This window comes from Sorex araneus, chromosome 6 (assembly GCF_027595985.1).
Source record: "Sorex araneus isolate mSorAra2 chromosome 6, mSorAra2.pri, whole genome shotgun sequence".
Taxonomy (NCBI): domain Eukaryota; kingdom Metazoa; phylum Chordata; class Mammalia; order Eulipotyphla; family Soricidae; genus Sorex; species Sorex araneus.
The window spans coordinates 121,835,422-121,861,422 of NC_073307.1; the positions used below are offsets into that span (position 1 = coordinate 121,835,422).

The window sequence follows — 26,001 nt, forward strand, 5'->3', positions numbered from 1 at the left end:
TTTCAATTTTTTATTGTATTGTCGTAGAATTTATCAGAGAACCTAGGCTAGAGAGATAGTACAGCGTGTAGGATGCTGGTCTTACAGGTCTTGCATACAACCGATCCGGATTTGATCTCCGGCACCCCATATGGTCCTCTGAGCCTCACCAAGTGTGATCACCGAGCACAGAGCCAGAAAGAATATCTGAGCACTGCTGGGTGTGGCTCCAAACAAAAAATAATTTAAAAAATTTTTAAAGGAAGAAGGAAAGGAAACAAGCAAAAAACCCCAACACAGTGTCAGATTTATATACACTTAGTTATGTATATTTTTAAAGAATAAGGAAGTCTTAATGTCACCAGTTCTTTTTCCACCTAGCTTCTAAAGGATTTAATTTATCTAGCCTGGTAGCAGGCACATTAAGGAATAATTACAGAGAATTGTGTTAAGTGCTGGACTGGAAAACAGCAACCATGTTTTCTGGAGGCCGAGATAGGAGATGCTATTTTCCTACTCCCCATGGAAGGATCCAAAGCTTTATTATAGCTTCATGGTCGCCCGTCTCACTCAACAGCTTAGCTGTCAGCTCCTTCAATGCCTTCCTCAAAAGGCGGGAAAGGCAGGTAGGAAGTGCAGGCGTGCTCAAGATTGCAGAAGTGACATTAATATTTTAAGAGTTAACGATTTTTGGTTCCGTCTTATATGCTGGATGTTGACTCAGGCGCGTTAAGTGGTTTATTTGTTTTTTTAATTCTTTAGGCAATTCTGCGAGATAGGCAGGACCCCTACTCTTCCTACTCATAGATGAGAAAACTGAGTAAAGAGGCTCTTAGAAGGTCATCCAACGATCAAATAGCCACTGCTGGATCTGCTCTCCACACCTGGAGATTGACGCTGGACTAAAAAAAAAAAAAAAAGCCTGCTTCTGGATCAGTTGGGAGGCGGGATGAGCTCAGCAGCACGAAAGCGAGTCTGGCAGGAGCGCACCTCCTTGAGCTAGTGCTGGGACCTGAAAAACCTGGGGCGGGCGGGGCTGAAGGCGGGGTCTCAGACGCTCAGTCCACCACTCAGCTTCCCGGCGGCGAGAAAGTCCCGCCTCCCGGCTGGAAGAAGGGCAGGGATTGGTCGCCTGCCGGCCGATGGACGGAGCCGAGCGCGTGCTGGGGGCCGCGGCGGAGGTGGGAGCCCGAGCAGGAAGTGGGAGTCGAGGCGGGTGGAGGCGGCCGGGAGGGAGAACGAGCCGCAGCCGCTTTGCCGAGTCGCGGTCGCCGCCGTCGCGGAGGAGATGGACGGGCCGGGGCTGGGCTCGCAGGTGAGTGTGGCGGCCCTGGACGCCGAGTGTGGCGGTGGGAGGAGGGGGGTGGATGTGAAAAGGCTGCTCCCCGAGGGGCGGTGGGGTGGTGGTGGGGGTCCCAGAGGGGCCTGGGACTGCGACGGGGTGGCGGGGTGGGCGATCGGAACCTCCGGCCGTGATGCTGGACCTTCCTCCTCTCCACCCAGATGGCCAGCAGATGGCGGGGGCTGAGCGCTGGGAAAGCCCGACCCAGCCCCTCCCCGCTGCAGCTGCTCCTGGGCCCGGGCCGGTCCCCCCGCGGTCGGTGAGGAGCGGGAGGGGAAGGATGTCAGGTGACACACCTGACTTGGACCGGCCTCTTTGACCTTGGCCCGCATTCTGCGGCTCTCTTGATCTTTTTTTTTTTTTTCTCCCGGCGTGGTCGCCTGGGCACCCGCGGGTGCCGCACCCAGCAAGTGCGTTAGCGCCTTTCCATCTCCTGGCTTCCTCCGGGAAAGACTCCCGGGTGCAAACAGGGAGGCGGTGTTGGCCATCAGCGAGATCCCAGAGGACACTGTTCGGTGGAGGAGGAGGAGGAGGAGGAAGAGGTGTTGCCCAAAGCTTGATGCAAAACTGGCTTTTGGTGGGGGGAATCAGAGGCGGTAGATGTTTGTCCCCTTCCCCGCCCCCCCCCGCCCCCGCCCCAACAGAGTTCAAGCTTTCTCTGCAATTTTGCTTAGGTCCCTTTCTTAATGCCTAATGTCCAGCCTAAGGTCATGATTGGCTTCATAGTTACAGGGGAGATGAAGGCTCTCTTAGAGGGAGCCGGTGTTGGGCCAGTGCTTCCTCAATGCCAGGTGCATTTAGAGGCATTATTTTATTCCAGAATTAAATCATCCTTAGGAAGATGCTATTATTTATCCCCATTTCCACATGAGAAAACAGAAGCTGGACACACTTGGAGTGTGTTGGGTAGTGGCTGTTCAGCCCCTAGTGAGATTCAAGCAAGTTTTAGATCAGCCTCTCAAAAAAAAAAAAAAAAGTTTTTCTAATTCTGACAGTATTTTCATACAGTTCCTTTCCCTTCCTTTCAACAGTCTTTGTAGATTTCTGTGTGGAACAAGATATGTGAGAAAACTGTCAGGTGTGCTTATTAGATGCGCATACATTTTGACAGAAAAAGGAAAGGCTTGCAAGCAGACTGGATTTTATTTCTAAAAGGGTGTGGAATCTTCACATGAAAAAGGTCTGACTCCTTTTCCCTCTGAGAGTCTGCAGGAAGAGTTGTTGGGAGTAGCTATCCTATCTTAATTACTGCCACTCATTCAGGAAAGCCTGCAAGTGCTCCAGGTTCCCTCCTGTGAGCTGAAGGGAAGGTAGCCCTGCCCCAGTTCCATTACAGCTGGAAGGAGAGAATGATTCAGAGGTTAAAATAAATGGGACACAGTAGAGTGATCATTGTAGTTCTTTAATAATTGCTATTAAGTTTTTCAATGACAGTGTGAAGATTTCACCTATGTATGCTGTGACTCCATGAGGTGGAGAAAGATTATTGTTTTAGTTTTAAATATCAGAACTGAGGCCTCCCCCAAAGTCAAATTTGTTTGTTAAAAGTGAAATGCTAACTTTTTAGAGCCAAGACTTCATTCTTTCAGGCACTGAGCACTCTTGTACAGGTGCTGAAGGTAAATCAATAACTAAAGGGACAAGAACATTGCCGTGTTGATTGAATTTGGTTCTCCTGCTTCCATCTTCAGGACTGACAGCTTTTTGCTGGAATTCCATACACTCTGACCCACAGTTTCCACTCTGACTACGTATTTCACCGCTTCATTGCTTGCTCTTTCTGCCCTGGCTCCACTGGTCTCAAGGCTCAGCCTATTAAGAACTTTCTTCTTACCATCACATACTTTCTTTTTTAAGACTTTTTTTTTTTTTTCTTTTTGGGTCACACACAGCGATGCACAGGGGTTACTCCTGGCTCTGCACTCAGGAATTACCCCTGGCGGTGCTCGGAGGACCATATGGGATGCTGGGATTCGAACCTGGGTCGGCTGCGTGCAAGGCAAACGCCTTACCGCTGTGCTATCGCTCCAGCCCCCATCCATCACATACTTTCTTTGCTCACCTCTTTAAGTTCATAATATAGTTGTTACCTCCCCAGTATCACACCACCAGCAGCATTTCCTAACCTTTATTTCTCCTCAAAATTCAATAACATTTCACATTCTTCTTGCTCTTGTTTGTCGTCTTTCCCCCTGTATGAATGGAATTACCAGAGCAAAGTACCTTTTATCTGTTATGCTCCGTGCTGTGTGTCTAGCATCTGCTAAACAGTGGCTAGCCTGGGTGTGTACTTCATAAATAATTAACCAAATAATTAGGTTGGAAACTTTGATACTTCTGTGAATGTCAGGAGAAATTTTACTGGCTGTCTCTCAGGTGTAGTGTGTGTGTATGTGTGTGTGCGCGTGCACACACGCGCGTGTCATGTGTCTTGGATAAGCATGGTTTTCTAGATCTTATGTTTTTCTTAAATAATGTCCACTGTAAGTATGCTTGTTTACTATTCATGAAAATAATTTGCTTCATGATATTCCCGGGCTGGAGCAATAGCACAGCAGGTAGGGCATTTGCCTTGCACGCAGCCGACCCAGGTTTGATTCCTCCTCCCCTCTGAGAGAGCCCAGCAAGCTACCAAGAGTATCCCACCCACACAGCAGAGCCTAGCAAGCTACCTGTGGTGTATTCCATATGCCAAAAACAGTAACAAGTCTCACAATGGAGACGTTACTGGTGCCCACTGGAGCAAAAAGATGAGCAACGGGACGACAGTGACAGTGATGATATTCCTATGTGAGAGCTCAGAGGTAGGGAAACTTTTTTTTTTCTGACAAGGGCCATTTTTATATTTGTAACATCATTCAGGCCATTCAGTACAGGCAGATGGGTGTCTGGCAGCTGACATGCATATGAGAAGCTTACATGTCTGTCCTGCTGAGTACCAGGGCCAGACTACATGATTTTGTGATTTTGTGGGCTTTACATGGGTGCACAGGCTGGACATTCTCCACCCTGACCTTAGATCTTTAAAATGTTCCAATTTATCTCTTACTATCTAACAAACCATAGTGGTATAAAAAACTGTTGCCATGTTCAAGGCTGTGTATCATACAGTTGGACTGGAATGGTTTGTTTCTGTTATACTAGGTTTGACTTTGTACCCCTACTGGGTTTGAGTTTGTAAAGTCCCATTATAGGGTGAAAAGTAGGATCCAAATGTTCAGTTTTGCAAACTGTCATGTACTGAAGTAAGTGGAATGATGATTGTGTCTTGCACTATAATCTGGATGGGAGATGCAGGCCAATCAGAAGTTCCCAAACTTATTTGACCACACTCTTCAGAAAAAAGAATCAGGCAGCAAGCTAGAGTGCATGCTTTGCAAGTGAGATCCCTGTATTTTATACCCAAATTTGCCTAGTTCCCTGATAATTGTGACTAGTGACCTTCCTTTCTCCCCTCCCCCACCCAGCACGAAGCTGGGAGTAGCCCTCTTCCCCTCTCTCCCCTCCATTGCCAGTTGTAACCTGGGGAAATATCAACGGGAGATTTCTCAGTTGCAACCAAGACTATTGTCTTCCCCTCCTAAATCCATCCAGCATCATCCCAGAGAGTGGAGGGGGTCACCCCCACTTTGGGAATTATCCAGGTTCAAACTGCAGTTTGTGTCTCTTCCTGGTATTTGATCCCTCCGATATATGTATTAATGGGGATGGTTCCATGTCATGTGATTGGCAGGGACTTAAAAGACTGCTGCCCTCTGTTTGATTTATATCTAGGATGGGGATCGGAGCCAGTCATCAAATACATCTCATCAAAGAGTGTGCTATTGTGAGACTTAACAATATGCATTTTTTCATACATTAACAGCCAGCTGACTAGATAATAAGGTAATAAAGTTTTGAGTTAAAGATAATAAAGTCTGTCCCACATTAGCCATTTTGGGGGAATTGAACTTTTTTTCTTTTGAGAAATTGTTTAACATTTAATCACTGAAAAAATAGCATTTGACCAGGATAAATGAGGTATGTTGATCATGGCTTTCCTTTATACCTTGATATTAAAGCTGGTTTTTCATCCTGGTATTTTAAAAGCTGCTTTGAGTTTTTTTTCCCTTTCTTTCTTTTCTCTCTCTTTCTTTTTAAATGTAAACTAACCTCCTGCATGACAGGCTAAAATTTTGTCTGCACTTGAGTTCACTTGAGTTTATATTTGAAATGTGCATGTTTATTTATACAGATTTCAATAAAGCTATTCAAGGCCTTAAAAAAAACACATTTAATCACTGTATCACTGTCATCGCATTGCTCATCGATTTGCTCCAGCGGGCACCAGTAACGTCTCCATTGTGAGACTTGTTATTCTTTTTGGCTTATCGAGTACACCACAGGTAGCTCGCCAGGCTCTGCTGTGCACTCGGGATACTCTCGGTAGCTTGCTGGGCTTTCCGAGAGGGACAGAGGAGTCGAATCCAGGTCAGTCACATGCAAGGCAAATGCCCTCCCTGCTGTGCTCTCTCTCCAGCCCAGTCCATTATAGCAAGCTGATAAATTGAACTTCACCGAAGTAGAGATAACGCACCATGAAAGAGACTTTTGTGAAGTGGGAAGTTAAAATCTACAGACTAAGAGAAAATATTTGCAAATCACATCTGACAAATTGGTGTCTAGAATATATAATATGAAAACCTCTTAAAACTAGACAGTAAAATACCAAAGAGCCCAATTAAAACAATGAGTTAAACCTTAAACATTTCATCAAAGATGCTATGCAGTTGCAGGTAGGCATATGGAAAGATGTTTGGCCTCAATAGCCACTAAAGATGTGCAGAGTAAGACCATAGACAGGACGACACATCGATTGTACGGACCAAACCAGGTGCCCTTGAGTGCGTAGAGCACTCAGAATTGTTCTGCTTTGCTAGTGGCAACGCTGAGTGCCATGGCCACTCTGAAAAACAAGAGGCAATTTGAGTACTGCACGGCAAGGAAAGTGCTATTAATAACATGCAGGAACTTAGATGAATCTCCAAAGCGTTATGCTGAGGTCCAAAGGCATTGTCTATAGGAGGAAGTGGGATGCTTACCGTGCAAGCAGCTAACTAACCCTGATTCTCATCCCCGGCATCATTTATGGTCCTCAGGCACCACCAGGGAGCACTCTGGGGCACAGAGCCTTAAATAGCCCTGAACACTGCAGGGTGTGCCCTTAACCCCACCCCCCTGACACCTGCTCCCCTCCCACACCCCACACATACAAAAAAGCGTGCTGAATGCAAGAAGCCAGTTTGAAAAATTGTATGATATTCTGGGAAAGAAAAACAGATGACAACAAACTATTGACGATTGCCAGAAATTTGTGAAGTGGGGGGGGGGCGCTGATGTGACTACAAAGAACTACCAGGGGAATGTTTTTGGAGGAACCACAGCTGGCATTGCTTGGGTTTATTCCTGGCTCTGTTTTCAGGGATCACTCCTGGCAGGGCAGGTCCAAATGAGGTTTCAGGGATCAAACCTGGTTTGGTCACATGCAAGGCAAAGCTTCCTACCTGCTGTACTATCACTCTGGCCCAGTCAAGGGAAGGTTTTTTTTTTTTTTTTTTTTGCTTTTTGGGTCACACCCGGCAATGCACAGGGGTTATTCCTGGCTCATGCACTCAGGAATTACTCCTGGCGGTGCTCAGGGGACCATATGGGATGCTGGGATTCGAACCCGGGTCGGCCGCGTGCAAGGCAAACGCCCTACCCGTTGTGCTATCACTCCAGCCCCCTCAAGGGAAGTTTTGAGATGTCTTAACTGTTCTGCATCCTGACTGTGGGGGTGGTTACATAACTCTGTGTGTGTGCTGAAATCCAGGAAGTCCATCCCTGAGAGCAGAGCCAGGAATAATCCCTGAGTACCACAGGGTGTGGCCCAAAAATAAAAACAGACAAGATATTTTCCCCCTCAGAGTAACTGTTGGTGGTCTTAGATTTATTTTGGTGAAAGTATAATTTCTTAAGCCTTTACAAAAAATTCTGGAGAACTTTCTTAGGCATATTATTTCATGTTATCCTCAATTTTCCATTATTGATGTGTACTCCTCCTTTGGGAGTGACCTTTTGTAAATAGTGTAAGTCATTCAGAGAGGGTGGTAAATAAAGTGTTGAGCAGTCTCAAGCATATGGCAGCAGGAGATTTCCTGTAAATACTTGTGGTCTGATGAGTAAGTTCCTTCTTTCCCTGTATATCAAGGTTTTTCAGCATTCTAGGTGTTGCTTTTTAATGAGCTGCTTTTGTTGAAGTTGTGTATTTTCCTTATTAATATGAACAATAAGATGTTTTCTTTATTAATATGAATTGATATGATTTATTTTGAACACTGGAGCTTGATTGTTATATCTATTATCTTTTTAATATTTTACTGGATATAATGAGCTGCTATTTTGTTTCGGTATCTATGTTCCTAAGAGCTATTAGGTTGATACTTTTTAACTTGTGATGTGAGTTAATTTTATTATCAGAACAGTGCCGCCTCTGAACAGGAGCTGGGAGCATCCCCTCTCTTTTCTGAATGAGTTGGTATCATTTCTTCTGCGAGTGTCATGAGAATTCAATACTTAGGTCATATCAGTGTTTCCCAGAGTGAGCAATACCATTCCCCAGAGGTGCTGGAACTGTGTGGGGATGTGTTGGGAAACTCAGGGGTAGGGGCACTTTCTGTTTGCTTGCATAGCAAACAGAAGTTAGCTGGGCACTAAGTCGTATTGTTTTGCTGAAAAGGGAAAGAGGTAAACCAGTTTCGGTACCTCATGGTTACTTATGTGAGCCTGGTTTTCTTTTAGTTCTTTGGTGTTTTTTATTTTTTTTCAAGCCCTGTCTCTTCCCCCTCTCTCCCCACCCTCCACTTCATTTCAACACTGCGGTTTACGAAGTTGCTCGTGATGATTTGTTACAGGCATTCAGTATTCCAACGCCAGTCCCACCACCACTTCACCTTCCTTCACCAGAGTCTCCATTTTCCCAACCACCCCTCAAGTCTTCCCGCACGGAAAGGCCCACAATAATTTATTATATGTTACCACTAAGTGGCTAACAATGATCAAAAAATATTTCTGTAGAAGAAAATTAGTAAAAATTGTTGTATTTCACCATGGGAACAGGAAGTCCTTGTCTGTGGGCTTACTGAGCTGTTGTTGTAAGTTAAGCCTTCTGTGTTAATGTTTTTGTGCGTGAAGGTTGGTTGGCTTCTACGTCTCATCCAATCTGGTTTGCTACTCGTGGGATGTCAGTGTTGTAGAGCTTGGAGATATGGTGGTTGTATGCTCCAGAAAATCCAGCACTTTTTTTTCACTGTAGCTTTATTTATTTTTTGAAAAATGTTTATGTTTTTTATTGAGGCACCCTCAGATGCATAGTTACAAAGTTGTTCATGATTAGGTCTCAGTCATACAATAATCCGACACCCATCCCTCCACCATATCCATTCCCATCACCAATGACCCCAGTTTCCCTTCTGCCACTCCCCACTCCCCCCACCCCCCACAGCTTGCTCACCCTCCCTCCCTCCCTCCCTCCCTCCCTCCCTCTCTCTCCCTCCCTTTCTTCTTCCTTTCCCCCACCCCTTCTGGGCTCTATAGAAAATCCAGAATATTCTACTGGACAGTCTGCAGGAGGCATGCCAGTGACTTTTAAGCATGGGCGTGGCAGCTGCCTGGGCTAAATTAGGGAAGGTTGCCCCAAGAAAGCCTGGAGTTTTTTTTTTTTCCCAAAAAACTCATTAACCCGAAGTTTTTGGCCAATTAAGTTCTCTGTGGAGCTCAGTCCTGGGGTGGTGGAGTCTGGCCGGAGGCATGAAATCAACTTTGGGGCTTTGGTGGGGTGAGAGCTGGCCCGCCCCCTCCCGAGATCACCCCGAGTTCTTAAATTGTGAATTCATTTTTCTCTAGTAGAATAGTACTCATTTCTTTCTAAATCCATTTTGGTAATTGTATCTTCTGAAGTGTTTGTACCTGTCATCCAGGTTGTTGAATTTATTGTTATAGAGGTGTTTGTAATGTTTATTTCCTTTTTAGTATTTGTAGGATCTTATCGTAATATCCCCTCATTTAAACTTGCAATTTGTCATTGTTGGTTTTTTTTTTAGCAGAATAGGTAGAGCCTTATTAATTTTATTGATTCTTCCCAAAGAATTAAATTTTGGTTTCAGAGATTTTCTGCTTTAAAAAAATTCATAATTTTTTCTATTGTTATTCTTTCATTCTGTCTTTCTGTATTCAGTCAATACCTTTTAATTTTTAATTTAATTAATTTTGTTTCTTTGCTTTGGGGCCCTACCTGGCAATACTCAGGGGTTACTTCTGACTCTGCACTCAGGAATTACTCCCGGCGGTGCTTGTGGGACCATGTGGGAGGCCCGGGATCCAAGAGCTTTGGCTGCAGGCCAGGCAAGCACCCTACCTCCTGCTGTACTATCTCTCCAGTCCCTCTAATTAAAAATTTTTTTAAGACCCGGTCATTTATAAAGTTATTCATAGTTGAGTTTTTTTTTTCTTTTGGGGTCACACCCGGCAGTGCATAGGGGTTACTCCTGGCTCATGCACTCATGAATTACTCCTGGCGGTGCTCAGGGGACCATATGGATGCTGGGAATTGAACCCAGGTTGGCCGTGTGCAAGGCAAATGCCCTACCCGCTGTGCTATCGCTCCAGCCCCCATAGTTGAGTTTTAAGCATTCTGTGTTCCAGCACCAGCCCCACCACCAGTGTCAACTTTTCTATCCTAGAGTCTTCTGGTCCCTTGCCACACAACCCCCGTCTCCCGCCCCAGCCTACCTCTTTGACAGTCTTATTTCTAAGTTTGGTATTTATAGTTTGGATCTCCTGCTTTCTCAGTACTTTTCTTTGGACACTGTTTCAAAAAGGTTTTTAAGGTGAAGGCTTAGATCATTTAGTTTAGTATTAGATGCATTACAGCTAAAGAAAAATTAAGCTGTATCTTACATGTTTGGATATGCCATATTTTCATTGTCTTTCAGCTCAAACTATTTTCTTGGTTTTCCTTGTTTTCTTCGGTGACCGATGGGTTATTTAGATATTTGGCATGTACTTCCCAAAGACTTGACTTTTCCACATATTGTCTTATTTATTGATTTTTTAGTTTGGTGTTCTTTGTCTCTTCTTTTTTCTTTCTTAATCTTTTTGTTCTTTCTTTTGTTATTTCCTTTTTTTTCCTTATGTTTTTTATTTGGGTTTGGGGGCTGCACCTGGCAGTGCTCAGGACTTAGTCCTCGCTCTCTGCCCCAGGCCCAGGACTAGGCCTGGCTTCCGTGGGAGTCACTGTGATGCTGGGGACTGGACCCCAGCTCAGCTCCTGTGCAGGCCAGGCGCGAGCTGTAGCTCTCGGAGCCATCTCTGCCCGCTGTGCCGTGTATGTTTATTTCATTAAAGCAGGATTATTGTCAGTAGTGTACAGTTGTAGTTTTGTTTTACTTAAATTAGATTTAACTGTGAAAAAGATTTTTATTTTGTTTTTTTTTTGTGGTTTTTTTTTGGGGGGCAGGAGAGGTTCTGTTTTTGAAGACTTGCACTCACTGGTAAGAGGTCTATGTTCATTCTTGTATTTGTTGTTTTGGACATAATGTGACTTTTTCTTAGACTAAGATTTTTTCTTTCTGTAACATTTTTTTTTTCCTTGTTTGGGGAAGGAGGAGGCAGAGATTAATGATGGCCCACATGTAGCAGGGCTTACTCTTGGCTCTGTGCTCAGGGACACTCCTCACGGTACTGGAAATGGGGCAGATGGATTGTAAGGCAAGCACCTTACTCCCATACTATCTCTCCAGCTAAGCATGGTTTTTAGTAATTTGGTTATAAAATGCTTTAGTGTAAAATTTTGAGTGTTATTTTGTTTTGAGTTTATTGAGCTTAAGAACTGGAAGACAGTCTCTTGCCCGCATGCCTGGCTGTCTTCCCCAGGTCTCTCGGAGGGGATGGGCTCCAACTTCCCTCCCCACCCCGAGCAGAGCTCCCAGCAGCTGAAGACCACCGGAACCTAGCTACAGCCATGCTTGAGGCCCCTCTCCACGAGTTAAGATGCGCCTCACGCATGAAGGTACCGGCAGAGGAACCCAGTTGTGTGTAATCCCATCAATGGCCAACATCCAGAGACTTAAAAGCGAGCTCCCAGAATATCTTGTAGCCTACTTCTCCCTCTGGGAGAAACTGGCAAGCTTCTGAGTGTTTCCTGCCCACATGGGACAGCCTTGCAAGCTTCCCATGGTATATTCATATGCCAAATCCAGTAACAAGCTGGATCCCATTCCCCTGACCCTGAAAGAGCCTCCAGTACAACATCATTGGAAGGGCCGAGTCAAGAGAGACTTCTAAGATCTCAGGGAAAGGACGAATGGAGAGGTTACTGAGCCCGCTCGAGAAATCAATGATTAACGGGTTTTTGTGATCGTGATCATGAAGAACTGGAAGTTTCCATATGACCCCACAATACCACTTCTGGGAATATATCCCAAGGATGCAAAAAAACAAAGTAGAAATGACATCTGTACCTATAAGTTTATTGCAACACTGTTCACAATAGCCAAAATCTGGAAACAACCCAAGTGCCCTAGAACAGATGACTGGTTAAAGAAACTTTGGTACACCTACACAATGGAATACTATGCAGCTGTTAGGAGAGATGAAGTCATGAAATTTGCTTTTAAATGGATAGACATGGAGAGTATCATGCTAAGTGAAATGAGTCAGAAAGAGAGGGACAGACATAGAGGGACTGCACTCATTTGTGGAGTAGAGAATATCATCACGTGAGGCTGACACCCAAGGACAGTAGATAAAAGGGCCAGGAGGATTGCCCCATAGCTGGAAGCCTGCTTCATGAGCGGAGGGGAGAAGGCAGATGGAATAGAGAAGGGCTCACTAAGAAAATGATGGCTGGAGGAACCAGTTGGGATGGGAGATGCATGCCGAAAGTAGATAATGGACCAAACATGATGACCTCTCAGTGTCTGTGTTGCAAGCCATAATGCTCAAAAGTAAAGAGAGAATATGGGGAATATTTTCTGCCATGGAGGCAGGTGGAGGGTGGGAAAAGGGGGGTATACCCGGGATATTGGTGGTGGGAAATGTGCACTGGTAGAGGGATGGGTGTCTGATCATTGTGAGATTGTAACCCAAACATGAAAGCTTGTAACTATCTCATGGTGATTCAATAAAATTTTTAATAAAAAAAGAACTGGAAGCTTATAATTTTCACCAGATTTATAAAACATTAGGCTATTGGTTTTAAGTATTTTTTAAAATTCCATTTCCTTTTCTTGGAATTCAGTTAAACGTATTCCAGAAGTCGGTTGATTGGGAGAAGGGTGAGTTTCTTAGGACACGACTGCTACAGGTCCCCAGCACCGAGGCCTTGCAACCTTCCGACTTATTTGAGGCCGTGACACCCCACTAGTCCAGAACAAGAGCCATCGGTACTTGTGCAGATGACTTGTTTTATTAAAATAAAATTTGTCCTAGGATATACCCCTCAGACTCAAAAAAAGTTCTAATTTAAATGTGTGTGTATGTACATTCGTATATGTAGTTGATCCTAGCAAATGATTCATTGCATAATTGAATGTGACAGGTTCTCTTACTACACTCTTTCAAATTACTCTTCAGTGCAGGAATCACAGCCATGGCCCCCACCCTCCAGGATTTGGTCGACTTGGAGCTTGTGCACATGAAAACAAAGAACTTGCCAAGGCGAGAGAAGCTGTTCCTTTTATAGCGGACTCTAGCAACTGTGACATTGTAAAAGCTACTCAGTAAGTTTTCCTCCTACTGTGTTAATCAAATAATGTATATACAGACCGTGGCCTTGTGATGTGAGCCTTTCCTCCTCCATTCATAATCCAGCTGAGATGTTTGTCATTCTACATTGGAGCACTCACTATAGGATACCTTAGTTATTTGTAGTTATTTGTTCCTACACTTTTTCATTAAGTTGTGAGTTGATTTTTTTTTTTTAAGTAAAAGCATCTCTACAACTCTGTAGCCTGTGGATTTGTGGAGTTCTGTCTTGTGTTAGGTATTCAATAAATATCTCCTGGATGATTTAAAAAACGACTCTAAGGGGCTGGAGCGATAGCACAGCGGGTAGGGCGTTTGCCTTGCATGCGGCCGACCCGGGTTCGATCCCTGGCATCCCATATGGTCCCCCAAGCACTGCCAGGAGTAATTCCTGAGTGCAAAGCCAGGAGTAACCCCTGAGCATTGCTGGGTGTGACCCAAAATGCCTAAATAAATAAATAAGTAAATAAATAAAAACGACTCTAAGATCTGACTTTGAGTACAGATCTGAATATTTTTAAATGTCCTACACCCTATTTGTTCAATGCAACGGGAAAATATCAGCTCACATATATACATGGATATTTAAAATAATCATTTATTGAAGGCCTTCTCTGCCCCTGCCATGCTGGGTTTGTTAGAAGAAAAGCAGTAAAGTAGAAATAGATATTCCTGCCACTTGAAACATACTGTGGGTTGTTTTGCTTGCCCAAACATAGAAGTATGTTTGGATATTTTCTGATGAGAGCTCCATATATGATTATTTGTATTATAGAATATCCAACATTTTCACTCTTATGAATCTCGTCAATTATAAATATATTCCCACCTCTGCTATTGAACATATTTTGGAGTATTTTGCCTACCACATTACTTTAGTCTCTCTTTTCCTTAGTAATCGGATGTAAATATGCCCATCAGAGTTTCCAATCAGGGGCTGAAGAGAGAGTACAGTGGGGAGGGCATTTACCTTGCATGTGGTTGACCTGAGTTTGATCCCTGGAATCCCCTATAGTCCCCGGAGCTCAGCCAGAAGTGATCCTGTATCAGGAGTAAGCCCAGAGCACCACCAGCTGTGGCTCATAAACAAAAACAAACCAAAAAAAGAGCTTCTAATCAACATGAAAGTAATTTAAAACCTAATTTGATAATAGATTTCTTTTTAATCAAAAACAAATATGTTTGGTGATTAGGCCGTTCCACCTTAATGTAGACTAATGTATTGTTTTAGCTAGTTAAAATATAATTGACAGTTATTTGAGTATTCTAATTACGAATTTATATGAATTGTAAACATCCGGGAACAACATTACTTTAAATGAATATAATTTGATATTGTTTATATTATATGGTGAGAATAGTCCTTAAGGTAAATATTTGATTCTAATTAGAATGGAAGGAAACATTTCATTTTTTCTTTGCTATCAGTAAATCTCTTAAGCTAAATGTAAAAAAAAAAATTGGCTACATTCACAAAAATAACATGCATATTCTGTTTTTCTAAAATATTTTCTTCAGATTTTAGACTTTGAAATTTGAACGTGGTTGTAGGAAGATCTTAGGTAATATGTGGGAAGAGCAAAGGAAAACAAGGATTGTGTTGGACTGGAGAGATTGTCTAGGGGGTGCACTAGCCTTGCGTGTGGCTGACCCCTTTTAGATCCCCAGTAATGATGTGGCCTCCCGAGCACTGCTGGGAGTGATCCCCTAAGCACAAAGCCTGGAATAAGACCTGAGCACCACCTGATAAGACCCCAAACCTTCCCCACCCCACACTCCAAATTCTATTTAGTATCTACTCGTACTGCTCAGCTGAAAGGAATCTCCAGTGAAATTCGCTTTTCACTTCTCCCGTGAAATAAAAAATGTAGGTGTAGGTATCATTAATGAAAAACAGTTCACTTATTAATATTATCCTTTGGAATTGCTAAACAGCTATATTTGTGTTTTCTTTCTTTTTTGGTTTGGTGACCATACCTGGCAGTGCTCAGGGCTTATTTCTGGCTCTGCTCTCAAGTATCACACCTGGCAGGCTCAGGGACCATATGGATGCTGGGGATTGAATCCACGTTGGCCAAAAGCTGGGCAAACATCCTACCTGCTGTATTACCATTCTGGCCCCTATATCTATATCTTTTAAGGAAAAAAAAATGTCAAACGTATAAATAGATGCATACTTTGGTGAGACAAAAATTATTCCATTTAACTGGAATACAGATACAGAAAGTGAGATACAGAAAGTTCTGCCAATTGATTTGATTTTATGCTTGGCAAACTGTCAAAACTTTCAGCTTCCTCTAAATTGAAACATGTCTCAAAGAAAGTAGTAAATGGTCTGATGTGATAGTTTCTGTTGAAAAGAAGCAATACGTGTTGCTAATGAATTCACTTAAAAAATGATACCGAATTCAAAAGAAATGTTTCTCTCCCACTTGTTCATGCTGATAGTTAAGTAAATATCTCACACATCTCTAAAGTTCATCTCACCTTTTCCATTCCTCTGATTCTTTCTTTAAGCTCTCAGTGTTTCACCAATACTTACTGTAAAAGCTCAAAACCAATTTCAGTCTCTCCCTCATCCTGTTCTAATCAGTTTCTCTTGCCATTAATGTAATCTTTTTTAAAACTCCTGAGTGCTTTCCTTTTTAAAGCCTTTAGTAGTTTCCCTTTCAACTATAAAGTCTAAACATCATAACCTGGCTTAAAAGGCCCTTACATACTTCATTGACCTCTCCTATCCTCTTATTCTCTCTCTTATGTTTTATGCCTCTGGAATGCTAAATTCATTGTATTTCCCTGAATATCTGTGCCACTTTACATCTGATTGTTTATCAACACTATTACCTTTGCATGAATTGCCCTCCCTGCAAATAGCTAAGAACATAGCTCAGAATATCATGTTTCAACTTCTCTAGGAAAGGCTAAGTATTCCTTCCTCAGCTTAACGTAGTCCATGTTTTTATCCTATTTATCCCATTTTGGGTTTACTTTCAGCCTCTCTCCTTTATAGTGATGTCCTTGTATGGGCTTGCTTTGATTCAGATAGCACTGTTGTACTGTCATCCCGTTGTTCATGGATTTGCTCGAGCAGGCACCAGTAACATCTCCATGTGAGACTTGTTACTGTTTTTGGCATATCAAATATGCCACGAGTACCTTGCCAGACTGTCTTGCGGGTGGGATACTCTTGGTAGCTTGCTGGGCTCTCCGAGAGAGGTGAAGAAATCGTACCTGGGTCGGCCTCATGCAAGGCAAACGCTCTACCCACTGTGCTATCGCTCCAGCCCTTGATTCAGGTATAGTCGAGAAATGAACCATGTATTCCTGGCACATAGTGTAAGATCAAATGTAAATTGATTAGAAGAGGATAAGTGTGAATGTTAATAGTGAGTTCAACCCAAGAATAGTAGAGATAAGTACCAAGAGGAGTACTCCACAGCTTGGAAGCTGACCTCACATGCTAGGTGAAGAAGCAGCGCTGATAGAGAAGGGATCACCAAGTAAAGAGTGCTAGGTGGGCCCACTAGGGATGGGAGATACGGGCTGAAAATAAACTATAGACTGAACATGATGCCTACTTAATACCTCTAGCAAACCACAACACCCAAAGAGAGAGAGCAAGCAAATGGAAATGCCCTGCCACAGAGGCAGGGTGGGGTGAAGGGGACAGGGTGGGGGTGCTGGGACCATTGGTGGTGGAAAATGGGCACTGGTGGAGGGATGGGTACTCGATCATTGTATAACTGAAACGTAAGCATGAAAACCTGTAAGTCTGTAACTTTGTCTCACAGTGATTTACTAATTAAAAAAATTAATTAAAATAAAATGGCAAAAAAAAATAGTGAGTTAAGAAAATCAGGTTCAGGGCAGAAGAAATAGCTCTCTTAGGGGCTTTTGGAACCCAGATATGAACCCTAGCACCACGTGGTCCTCCCTGCACTGCCAGATCTATCCCTGGAGACTCATGAGTGACACAGGGTCATTCTGGTGTTCTCCAGCATCATAGGACCCAAGCAGCCATAGGTCCTAGTAATGAACTCCTTTCTCAAGTCTTAGTAATGAACCACCCAACCCAGTATGTTATCACTGGGAATGAGCATGCCAGTTCCCCACAACCCAAAGAAAACCAGGTTCAACTCCAAATTGACTGCTTTTATCCCAAAGGATGTATATTTGTTACTCTACTTTGTGTTGACTAAAGGTGTAAAAGGAAAAAAAAACTGATATTTGAAATGATTTTGATAGTTGTAATTATGCCTTTTCTTTACTCTTTTTGAGATACGGGATTTTTGAACGATGTAAAGAGTTAGTAGAAGCCGGATATGATGTCAGGCAACCAGACAAAGAGAACGTATCACTTCTTCATTGGGCTGCTATTAACAACAGACTGGATCTTGTAAAGTAAGATGAAATATGTGTGTATTAATTAAATGTGTATTTGTGTATTTATAATTCTAAACATCACCTTTGTCTTTTTCATTAAGCACTTGTAAGGATGTTGAACCATCTCTAGTCCTTTATTATTGAAAGTCAATATCCAAAACTTTGTGCTACACATATTGGCTATCATAGAATTGAAAAGGGTCTTAAAGATAAGGGTCTTAAAGATAACTTAGGATGAAAAGGACCTTAGAGATGATTGTGTAACCACTGATACAAAGAAAATTCAAGATATTCAAGATATAAGCATGGGGCCACTGGGGTAGAGAGAACAGGAGTTAACTCCCTGCATGTGACTGACCTGGTTCTCTGGTCCCCTGAGCACCATCCTAAGTGACCCCTGAGCACTGTTGAGTGTGGATCTCCCACAACACCCCTCCAGAAAAAAAAAAAAAGGGAAAAAAAAACGAAGTCCATCATAAAAAATAAGGCAATGAAAGTAAACTTTTCTTAAAAAGAAAAAGCATAACTTTGAACATTGTCAGGTTAGAACAGAAAGTTTCATCTACTTGAGAATCACAGAAATATGTTGAAATAATGCCAGGATGAAATATTTGACTTTAGTTTTTGATCACCACCTGGTGGTGCGTAGGACTTACTCCCAACCCTGCACTCAAGGATTACTCCTAGCAGAATTCGGGGTAACACATGGGGTGCTGGGATTAGACCTGAGACAGCCAAATATTAGGCAAGTGGCCTGCCACTGTACTATCTCTGCCTCACTGAAAATATTTAACATGTAAAGAGAGAGAGAGAGAGAGAGAGAGAGAGAGAGCACTAGGCTGGAGAGATAGTATAGGACTAAAGGTGCTTGCCTTGGATCCAGTCAACCCAGGTTCAAATCATTGGTACAATATATGGTCCCTTGAGCTCTGCCAGGGGAGCCAGGAAGAGCCTCTGAGCCCTCTGGGTGTGACCCAAAACCCCCTCAAAAAACAAAAAAAAAGGAAGAAAAGAAGAAAAATAATATGTAATTTATTTTTAAGTAGACATGTATCAGATTATATAAAATATTCCCTCTTTATAAAGCACTACTGCTCACCATTTTGATTCATATTTTTGTAACTTAGCTCGTAATTATACATATATATATAAATGTATATTTTGTATTATGTGTATTAAAAGTATATAAGAAGTTTAGAATACATTAACATGTACTTGCAGCAAGCTCATTTTTTTTGGTGGAAATTTATGTTTTAACTAGTATGATATATGAAGTACAACTTTGAAGTAATGAAACTCATTCCTTAAATTATCTGTAAGTTATAGAAGAAAATAAGTCTGTTTATTTGATGGATTCATTTAATGCATTGTATCACTTCTGTGCTCTCGAAGCAAAACTTGAAATGTCTAATTTTTCTCAAAGAATTCAGAATCAATTTTTACTGTATGGAATTTAATCCCATTCTGGGATATCTAATTTTAAACTGTTAAAAGTGGTATAGTGTTACCTTTTCCTTTCAAGTTAAGTAGATTACTTGTGTGATACTAAATCTTTTAACATAAATCATTTTAGCAACATTGTAATAGTGGGGAGTATCCCGCCCGCAAGGCAGAGCCTGGCAAGCTCCCCGTGTCATATTTGATATGCCAAAAAAACAGTAACAACAAGTCTCACAATGGAGACATTACTGGTGCCCGTTCGAGCAAATCGATGAACAACGGGACTACAGTGCATAATGAAAGTGGGACCAGAAAGATGGTAGTGGTTAGATGATAGTGGTTAGCACTTGTCTTCTGTGCTGCTAACCCAGGTTCGATCCCAAAGACTGCATGTGTTCCTCCAGTCCCCACCGGGAATAAACCCTGAGCACAGCTGGGTGTGCTGCACCCCCACCACCGTACCTTCCCCCACCCACAAAAAAAAAAATGGTAATTAGAATATGCAAAGAGTAGTTATAAGTTTGGTATGTAAGTTATAATCGAATGAACGCTCTGTGCAGCAGGATTAATGATGTGCTAAGAATATTTTTACCAGGGATCTGTTTGATGCTCTTATATGAATATATTTGTGGTTATTATAATTTGTTTCCTGGGATGTTTATTACTAGGGAAAAATAATGTTTCCTATCTTGTATGAATTTCACATTTTAACTTTTTTTTCAATTACGTTTGCTTTTATAATAGGTTTTATATTTCAAAAGGTGCTGTGGTGGATCAGTTAGGTGGAGATTTAAATTCTACTCCTCTTCACTGGGCTATCAGGTAAAGGTTTCTTTAAATGTTTAAAGTACTGCTCAAAATCAAAAGTGACTAAATTTCATTCTGTGAACATTATAAACAAACATATTCCAACAGAGTTTTCGGGGCGTATGAATAAGTTTCCTTCTGTGCTGTCCTTATGTGGCAACTACTACACATGTGAAAAATAGCTTATGCAAGAAGGATTAAATTATTAATTTTTTTAAACTTCAGTTTTTATTGGAACTATCCACATATGACTAGTGATTACCACATTGTTGAAAATATAGTCATAGACAATTTGAAAGTATTTTTTCTTCATTCCAAATATAAAATTTTTAATTTATTTAAAGTTTTCAAATGTGTGTGTAACCCTAATCCTATGATGCACAAACTCAAGTATCTAAGTTGTACTTCCTTTTTCTAATAATCAAGTATTTATTAACATAATAGGTGACTTAAACATTTTATTTCTAGAATTAATATCAAATTATACATGGTAGTAACATTAGACTTTGAGATGCATTAAGGTAACCTGTATTCAAAAGGAACTATCCAGATAATTCTAAGTTTTAATCATATAAATAAAAGACTTTTTTGATAATTGCCAGTGTTTTAAATTTAGATCTTATTGGTAGGAAATAAATTCTCTGTTTAGCTAAAAGCCCTTATGTCTTAGGATTATCAGGTGCTTCCTACTTTCTCCCTTTTCCCGTGTGCTGCAGAATACAGTATAATGTTTGTCCTCTATTTACAGACAAGGGCATTTACCTATGGTCATATTATTACTCCAGCATGGTGCAGACCCCACTCTCATTGACGGAGAGGGATTCAGCAGCATCCACCTGGCGGTATTATTTCAACACATGCCCATTATAGCATATCTCATCTCAAAAGGACAGGTATGAAACGTATCTTGGACTCCACTATTGTGAACCTAAAGCCGTTGGGGATATGACTAGCAGTGCTTTGTGCTTGTTTTTAAAGTACAAGTTACAGCCACCCAGATATTCGCATATTGGCCTCAGTAAGTCTAGATAATAAACATTGCTTTTCCCACTTCATTGTCGCAAACAGGATCATTTAGCTCAGTCAACATGTAATGGAAGTCTCTAAAACTTGTACATCTCGCCTGTAATATTTTTCTTTATGATCCCAGTAATTTGCAGTTTTTCGGCAACCTGACTCCAAAGCCTGTATTTTTCTTCCAGTTGGATGCAGAAGTGGTAGTCAGATCGCTAAATTAACCCATCATTTGCTTTCATTATTTGAGTCCAAATGGGAGACCAATTTGAGCAGAGGCTTCTTATTGTTCTCTAAAGCAATTCCATGAAAAATGACTTGCCTTAAGAAGCAGCCATTTATGGCACGGGTTAAATTATAGGTTATTGGCAGTGGGAGTTTCACTGTCAGCTCGACTTGCCTGGGATCTACTTTCTGGTAGCAGACTAGTTTGTGTACCAGCACACTCGCCTGTAACAGGCGTGGAAACATGTTTCTACAAATGCCATTGGAATGATTGTGCTCTCTTTAAATAAGCACTTTCCCTCAAACTCAGCCAACTGAAGTAGAATAATTACAACCTCTTGGGCTTCATTTTAGAAAGATGTGTGAGGAGTCCTTTCTGTTTCTCTTTGGGCTCCTTCCCAAGTTGTCCTCTAAGGCCCATAAGAGTTTTCAGTGACTGAAAACTTTTTCTTTGGCCTTGTTAAAACCAGTATTGTATACCTTACACCTAGGCCCAGTCTATTAAAAGAAACATATCCTCATAGAACTGTGATTTCCCTATTGTCCCGCATGATTCTAGAAAACAGAAAAGACTTCTTCATGTTTTAGTGTTTGAAATAATAATACTACATGAGTTTTTAAAAAACGCAATGAGTTACCTTGAAAGATAAATTCACAATTATTGTAAATGTTTAGATAGAAACTGGATAGCTTTGTTTTAAGATGTGGTAGAGTGAATTAATATATTGGTTTAGGTAAACTAGATGACTTCAAAAGTTTTTGCAGACTCATATTTGAGGGTAATTATGAATGTTTTTATCTTGCTCATAGGTCTTTTTTACATGCCTCATACTATGTAAATCATATGTCCAGCTTTTCCCTTTAAAAATATTTTGTAGGAGTCTGGATTTTTTTTTTTACTCTGTATTTGAAGTGAAACATTCTTTTATTCTAGTGATGTTTAAGCCCTTATAGACATAGTGGATGTGGAGAATCCATTAAAGTGACACTGCTATTAAGAGGAAAAAATGGATTTTAACTATTTTTACGTTGATGCTGATTGACTTTTCTTTTTTTAACAGAGTATAAATATGACAGATTTAAATGGGCAGACACCTCTCATGTTATCAGCTCACAAAGTACTGGGGTAAGTGCCCTTAATTGAATTGGCTCATTTTGATTCTTGGTTCTTACGGGGCTCTTTTTTTTTTTCTGTGCATATCACTTAAGTATCTCAGTCTATTTGAGATGATACTTCATTATTGAGAAGAAAATAAGATTTTTTTTCCCCCGTGACTATGGCATAAAATTTTATGTAGGTATATAATTTTATGTAGTCTAGAACAGCACCATTAAAATTGATTTTTTTTTCTGATAGCTTTGGAGAAAAGTTTAGAAGCTACTAATAAGTAAAATATTTGTTTACAGAAAGGTAGAGATTCCATTGCATATATGTGTTAATACGACTTACACTTCTTAGTTTTGTTTTTAACTGGTAAAAGTTTTATTTATTTCTTAATTGAATCACAGTGACATACACAGTTACAAAGTGTTTATGATCGGATTTTAGTCATAAAATGTTCCAACACCCATCCCTTCACCAGTACACATTTCCCACCACCAGTATCTGCAGTTTCTTTCCCACCCCTCCCCCCGGCCTACCTCTATGGCAGGCACTTTTCTACTTTTTTTCTCTTCTCCTTTCTCTATCTATCTTATCTATGGCTCTCCCTCTCCCTCCCTCTTTCCCTCCCCCTCCCCCACCATTCCCTTCACCCTCCCTCTTTAGGGCCTTATGGTTTTCAATACAGATCCTAAAAGATTATTAGGAATATCCCTTTTCAACACTCAATTCCTGTCTAAGTTGATTATTTCCAACTATTAGTGTCATACTGGTCTCTTCTCTTTCCTAATTGCCCTTCACCCCCCAAACATTCTTTGTGACAAGCTTCTGATCACTGACTGGCACCTGTTTTCCCTGGTTTTGGATATTAGTCTCATACTATATACATTTTTTTAATTTCCCACAAATGAATGCAATGAATGCAGCCATTCTGTATCTGTTTCTCTCCTTCTGACTCATTTCTCTCAGCATGATACCCTCCATGTCCATCCATTTTTAAGTGAATTTCATGACTTCATTTTTCCTGGTGTCCACAGAGCATTCCATTGTGTAGATGTACTGTATGTTTTTGTTTTGTTTTGTTTTGTTTTGTTTTATCTAGTTGTCTGTTCTCAGGCACTCAGGTTGTATCCATATTCTGTCTACTGTGAAGAGTGCTGAAGAGTGAACATAGAAGTGCAGATGATGTTTCTGCTGTGTGTTTTTGGACAGTTCCCCTTTCCCCTGGGTATATCCCCAGAAGTGGTATTGCTGGGTCAAATGGGAGCACAATTTCTAGTGTTTTGAGGAATGTTCATGTTATTTTCCCAAAAGACTGGACCAGTTGGCATTCCCACCAACAATGAAAGAGAGTCTCGTTGTCTCCACATCCATACCAGCACTGCTTGCTCTTGTGCTTTTGAATGTGTGCCAATCTCTGTGGTGTGAGATGATATCTCATTATTGTTTTGATTTGCACTTCCTTGATGATTAGTGATGTAGAGCATTTTTTTATATGCCTTTTGGCCATTTGAATTTTTTCATGAGGAAGTTTCTATTTATTTCTTCTCTCCATTTTTTGATGGGGTTGGATGTTTTTTCTCGTGAAGTTCTACCAGTGCCTTATATATATTTGATATTAACCCTTTATCAGCTAGAGCGATAGCACAGCGGGTAGGGCATTTGCCTTGCATGCAGCCAACCCAGGTTCCATTCCTCTGTCTCTCTCAGAGAGCCCAGCAAACCACCGAGAGTATCCTGCCCGCATGGAAGATTTTGGCAAGCTACCCGTGGCGTATTTAATATGCCAAACAGTAGCAACAAGTTTTTCCAATTTATGAGCTGTCTTTGTCTCTTAGACACCATTTCTTTTGAGGTGCAAAAGCTTCTTTAGTTTAATTTAGTCTCATTTGTTTATCTTTGTTTCCACTTGCTTGGTCAGTGGTGTTTCATCTTTGAATATGCCTTTAGCTTCAGTATCATGGAGGGTTTCCCCTACATTTTCTCCATGTACTTTTATGGAACAGGTCTGATATTGAGGTCCTTAATGCATTTTGATCTAACTTTTGTGCATGGTGTTAGACAGAGGTCTGTGTTCATTTTTTCATATGTAGAGGCCCAGTTTTCTCATCACCACTTGTTTGAGAGGCTGTCCTTGCTCCACTAAATGTTTCTTGCTCCTTTATCAATTGGTAAAAGTTTTAATGGCCTCATAATTTGAAATCTAGATGATGAATTTGATTTCCAGAGAACACTAAAATGTAATTTTCTCTGAGTTGATTGCTCTGAAAATATTAATTGTAACTTGTCTATGAAAAAGATCTGTTTGTATGTTCACACTAGGTAGTTAAGTCTGAATTTTTTCTGTCCATTTATCAGGGTGATTTGTGTGATATAAATAATGATCACCATATTCAAGCCTTGGTATTTTTCTTTTCAAATACATTTTACATTTTCCTTTTCACCAGTTTATTTCCAAGTGCATGCTTAATTTCTGATTCTACTTTCACTTAGGTGGTTCTCTCCTAGGGCTTAATTTTATTCAACATACCTTTTGCTTATGCACTGGTTGAGCCGAGGGATTTTGCTAAACACCATTTTGTCCTCTTCGCTGATATTTATGAAGTCAAAGACACTGTTTAAAGATTTTGATAGAGGGATCATAGAAGACAGTACAGGGAGTAAGGTGCTTGCTTTGTTTGCAGAGAGTCTGATTCCCCACACCACATCGGGTCTCCCAAGCACTGTCAGAAGAAGTGTGTCCTACGCTCAAAGCCAGTAGTAGCCCCTGAGTGCTGTCAGGTCCAACCCAGATCCCTATTCCCAAATGATTTTTCTGAAATAAAGTAGAACATTATTTTATTAGAATCTCAGTTGTTATGAAGGCGGGGAACATACTGGTGGAAAAGTACAAGCCTTTAATTATTTCTGTTTTAAGACTTGATTTAAGCTTTTTGTTTAATAATTGGTTGGAGGGAGAATGCAAATTTAGCTTTTGGCTTATCTCTTGTTATTTTACATTTAATTTTGGGGTGGGGGAACGGCTGTGGTCATAGCCACCAGTGCTAGGGAATTATTCCTGGCAGTGCTTTTGGGGGATCATGGGCCAGGGATTGAACGTGGGTCACCACATGTAGGACAAGCACCTAACCACTATACTTTACCTCCAGCCTACATTTAATCTTTAGTAAGTTACCTAAGATTTAGCATTGACAAAAATTAAATTCACAATTTAATAAAAATAGCTAACCAACAGAAGAACAAACACCATGAAAGAAAACCTTTGAAACACAAAGGCAATTATTTTACCATGTTGATGATAAAATTATATTACTTTTATAGACTGCCTCTTAATTGATGTCTTTGGGAAAGAGGGGGAGGAAATATCTTCTATTTAGAATAGAGTAGAACTCTGCAAAAAGACTTTTCTATTTGTTTGGAGTTCTTAAGTGGTTAACTGATTTATCAGCTTAAAAGATTCATTATTTGCATTTACGCTTCTAATCATCTCTATTTATGTCTCCCCCACTTTTTTTTTAATTGGTTTGAGACAGGCCAGAACCAACTGGATTTCTTTTAAAGTTTAATCCATCTCTTAATGTAGTTGATAAAATACAACAGAACACTCCACTTCATTGGGCAGTTGCAGCAGGAAATGTTAGTGCAGTTGATAAACTTTTGGAAGCTGGTTCTAGCCTGGATGTCCGAAATGTTAAGGTATGACCAGGTATTTATCTCCCTTTAATTCTTCAGTTCAAAGCTTGACAGGGTAACACAAAGATGAGCTATATGCCTGGTTCTGGTTCTCAAAAGTTAGGACATAAAATAGTTGGTTACCTCTGGAATAAATGTATTTAGTCTATGTTTCTTAAGAGCTTTTTAAAAAAGTCTTTTGTACCTATAGTTT

The 26,001-nt window shown here is 41.0% G+C and overlaps 1 protein-coding gene across 2 annotated transcripts in view; it reads left to right on the forward strand.

Annotated features, from left to right (window-relative positions):
- The first annotated feature begins 1,158 nt into the window (after positions 1-1,158).
- The window catches only part of ZDHHC13 (zinc finger DHHC-type palmitoyltransferase 13), a 48,551-nt gene continuing 23,708 nt past the window's right edge, over positions 1,159-26,001 (forward strand). Inside the window, exons 1-7 of one of the 2 annotated variants that reach the window (XM_055143258.1) lie at positions 1,159-1,294; positions 12,974-13,119; positions 17,423-17,545; positions 19,712-19,789; positions 20,523-20,667; positions 22,075-22,139; positions 25,649-25,811. In XM_055143258.1, the coding sequence (XP_054999233.1) occupies positions 1,268-1,294; positions 12,974-13,119; positions 17,423-17,545; positions 19,712-19,789; positions 20,523-20,667; positions 22,075-22,139; positions 25,649-25,811 (747 nt within the window). In that variant the 5' untranslated portion in view covers positions 1,159-1,267. The remainder of the gene's footprint in view (positions 1,295-12,973; positions 13,120-17,422; positions 17,546-19,711; positions 19,790-20,522; positions 20,668-22,074; positions 22,140-25,648; positions 25,812-26,001) is intronic. The other variant, XM_055143259.1, reaches the window with a different exon arrangement.